The sequence below is a fragment of the Austrofundulus limnaeus genome, unplaced genomic scaffold (genome assembly GCF_001266775.1).
Source record: "Austrofundulus limnaeus strain Quisiro unplaced genomic scaffold, Austrofundulus_limnaeus-1.0 Scaffold36, whole genome shotgun sequence".
Taxonomy (NCBI): Eukaryota; Metazoa; Chordata; class Actinopteri; order Cyprinodontiformes; family Rivulidae; genus Austrofundulus; species Austrofundulus limnaeus.
In genome coordinates, this window is record NW_013952438.1 from 856198 (window position 1) to 858299 (window position 2102).

Here is a 2102-nt window from a genome sequence, read left to right on the forward strand (position 1 = left end):
CTTTTTTAAGTGAGAAGATAAGAAAGAAAATAAGAAAAGTGAAAAGTTTTTGGTTTGGCTTTTAACTCCAGAGAGCACATGTAATAGCCTCGTCTCACTCTCACTCTCTCTATTTTTTTCTCCCTTCTGTTTTGTTTTTGAAGTTCTGATTGTTTTGCATGCTTTTATATTACTATGCTTTTATTTTATTTTTTTTCTGTGCAGCACTTTGGTCGCCTTGGGGTTTGTAAAGTGCTATACAAATAAAGTTTTGATTTTGATTGATTGATTGATAAATCCACAGACAGCACAAATATTCATTCACAGAAACAGGAAACAATATGCGATAATAAAGGTAGTTAAAATGATAGAAAAAAATGGTTATATGTCAGCTTTTTATAGATCAGCTTCCTGAGCAACATTTGTTCAGAGTTAAGTGGGAACATTTATTTACTTTTGTCTGGACATGACTGAGTCTTAAGCTGCTAAACACCAAACTGTGACAGGTAGTCATTATCTGGGTCTGTTTGCTGTTTGGTGCAACCAAAATTTAAAAAAAGCTTGTTCAGCAACTTTTCACTCAAAACAGATACTTACTGCAAGAGAGAGTCACAACAATACATTTTTACAGCTTTAACAATGACCCAAAGTGCAAATATGATGTACAGCATGTGTGTTCACCACTGCTTCCCTGTTTTGTTTTATTGCTGTAAATTTGTATATTTTGTTCTGTTTTAACCATTCAGAACCAAATCGGCTCTTTCAGCTAATTTTTGGAGATGACGGCTATGACGCTTGGTCTAAAAGTTCAACATTTATAAAATACTTTAAACAATATTTCACTTATTTTACACAATAGAACGCTAAAATCTTTTCAGTTCCTTCAAAAACATTGTTCCTTTTAAAATCTACTTCAATATACTTGATCTAATTTTATCTTCTTCTAGTTCATAGCTACTTTTAGCTTTTAGCTTCTAAATAAGGTCCTTAAACAGCTTTGTAGGCTTGGTGTATGCGATGGTGATATACAGTAGATAAGAAACAGAGAAACATTTTGTGGGCTGGTGAAATGTTTTGAAGCTTTACCTCGTCACTGGTGACACACTGCTGAGAGAGCTGGTTAAGATGAGTCCAGATTGTGTTTCTTACAATGTTGATACGCTCTACTGACTGGTTTTCAAAGAACTGTGATTAAAAGAACACCAAAATACAAAACATTTGACATTTTGCTCAACATTTGATCCGTTTGTGTGTTTAGAGAACAAGGACGTCATTATTAGACTCTACCTCACAGGCATTGATGTGATCCTTCAGCCAGTCATCTCTGATCTTTGCCAGTGTGGTTACATTCTGCTGGTATAACTTGTCTGCCAGTAAAACAGTTTAAACAAATATTAAACTGACCAGGGAAGCATGAACTAGCAACACTGTCTAATAATCAAATGACATCAGTTGTGATAAACCCGCCTTTTTGTCATAAGATGTAAAGTTTAGTGCTTTCAGAACAATGCAAGGTATTATCTTATGAGTTCATATAAAAGGCAAATCTCTGGTACATAAGAATATCAGCAGTTTTTTTGCATTAAATAAACAAATCTAGTGATAACGACACCACCCACGGGTGTGTAGGCTGATACAATACACTCATCATTTGACTCAGACGCTTCACTTATCTCTTTTAGATGCAGGGCATGATAGCATGGTACGACATGATCGTGTGTTGACAGACAGGTTTCATGTAAAGCAGGAGAATAAAAGCAGCATCATAATGCAGTCCCATCATTTCAGTTTTGACTTACCTGCTTCTTCTGCATTCTGTTTGGCCTGTTGTGCTTTTGACTGGAGCTGGAAGATGAAAAAAAAGAATAAAAGCTCTTTTAAAGTAAAAAAAAAGGCATAATAAATTATCACGTTTTCCTAATACAGCGGGTAAAATAAGAATTGAACACATCACCATTTTTCTCAGTAAATATATTACTAGAGGTGCTAATGACATGAAATTTTCACCAGATGTCGGTAACAACCCAAGTGATCCATACATACAAAGCTGGACTGAGATGTCTGATGTTGTTCCTGGGATCTGTTTTAGCCACTGCTCCAGTTTGGGGGTGACTGCCCCGAGG

General features: G+C 35.6%; 1 protein-coding gene across 1 annotated transcript in view; it reads right to left on the reverse strand.

The window, feature by feature from the left end:
* The window catches only part of pstpip2 (proline-serine-threonine phosphatase interacting protein 2), a 17271-nt gene that overhangs the window by 3444 nt on the left and 11725 nt on the right, over positions 1-2102 (reverse strand). The window contains exons 8-10 of the mRNA XM_014006501.1: positions 1779-1824; positions 1267-1346; positions 1066-1164 (exon numbers count right to left, since the gene is read on the reverse strand). Of these exons, the coding sequence (XP_013861955.1) occupies positions 1066-1164; positions 1267-1346; positions 1779-1824 (225 nt within the window). The remainder of the gene's footprint in view (positions 1-1065; positions 1165-1266; positions 1347-1778; positions 1825-2102) is intronic.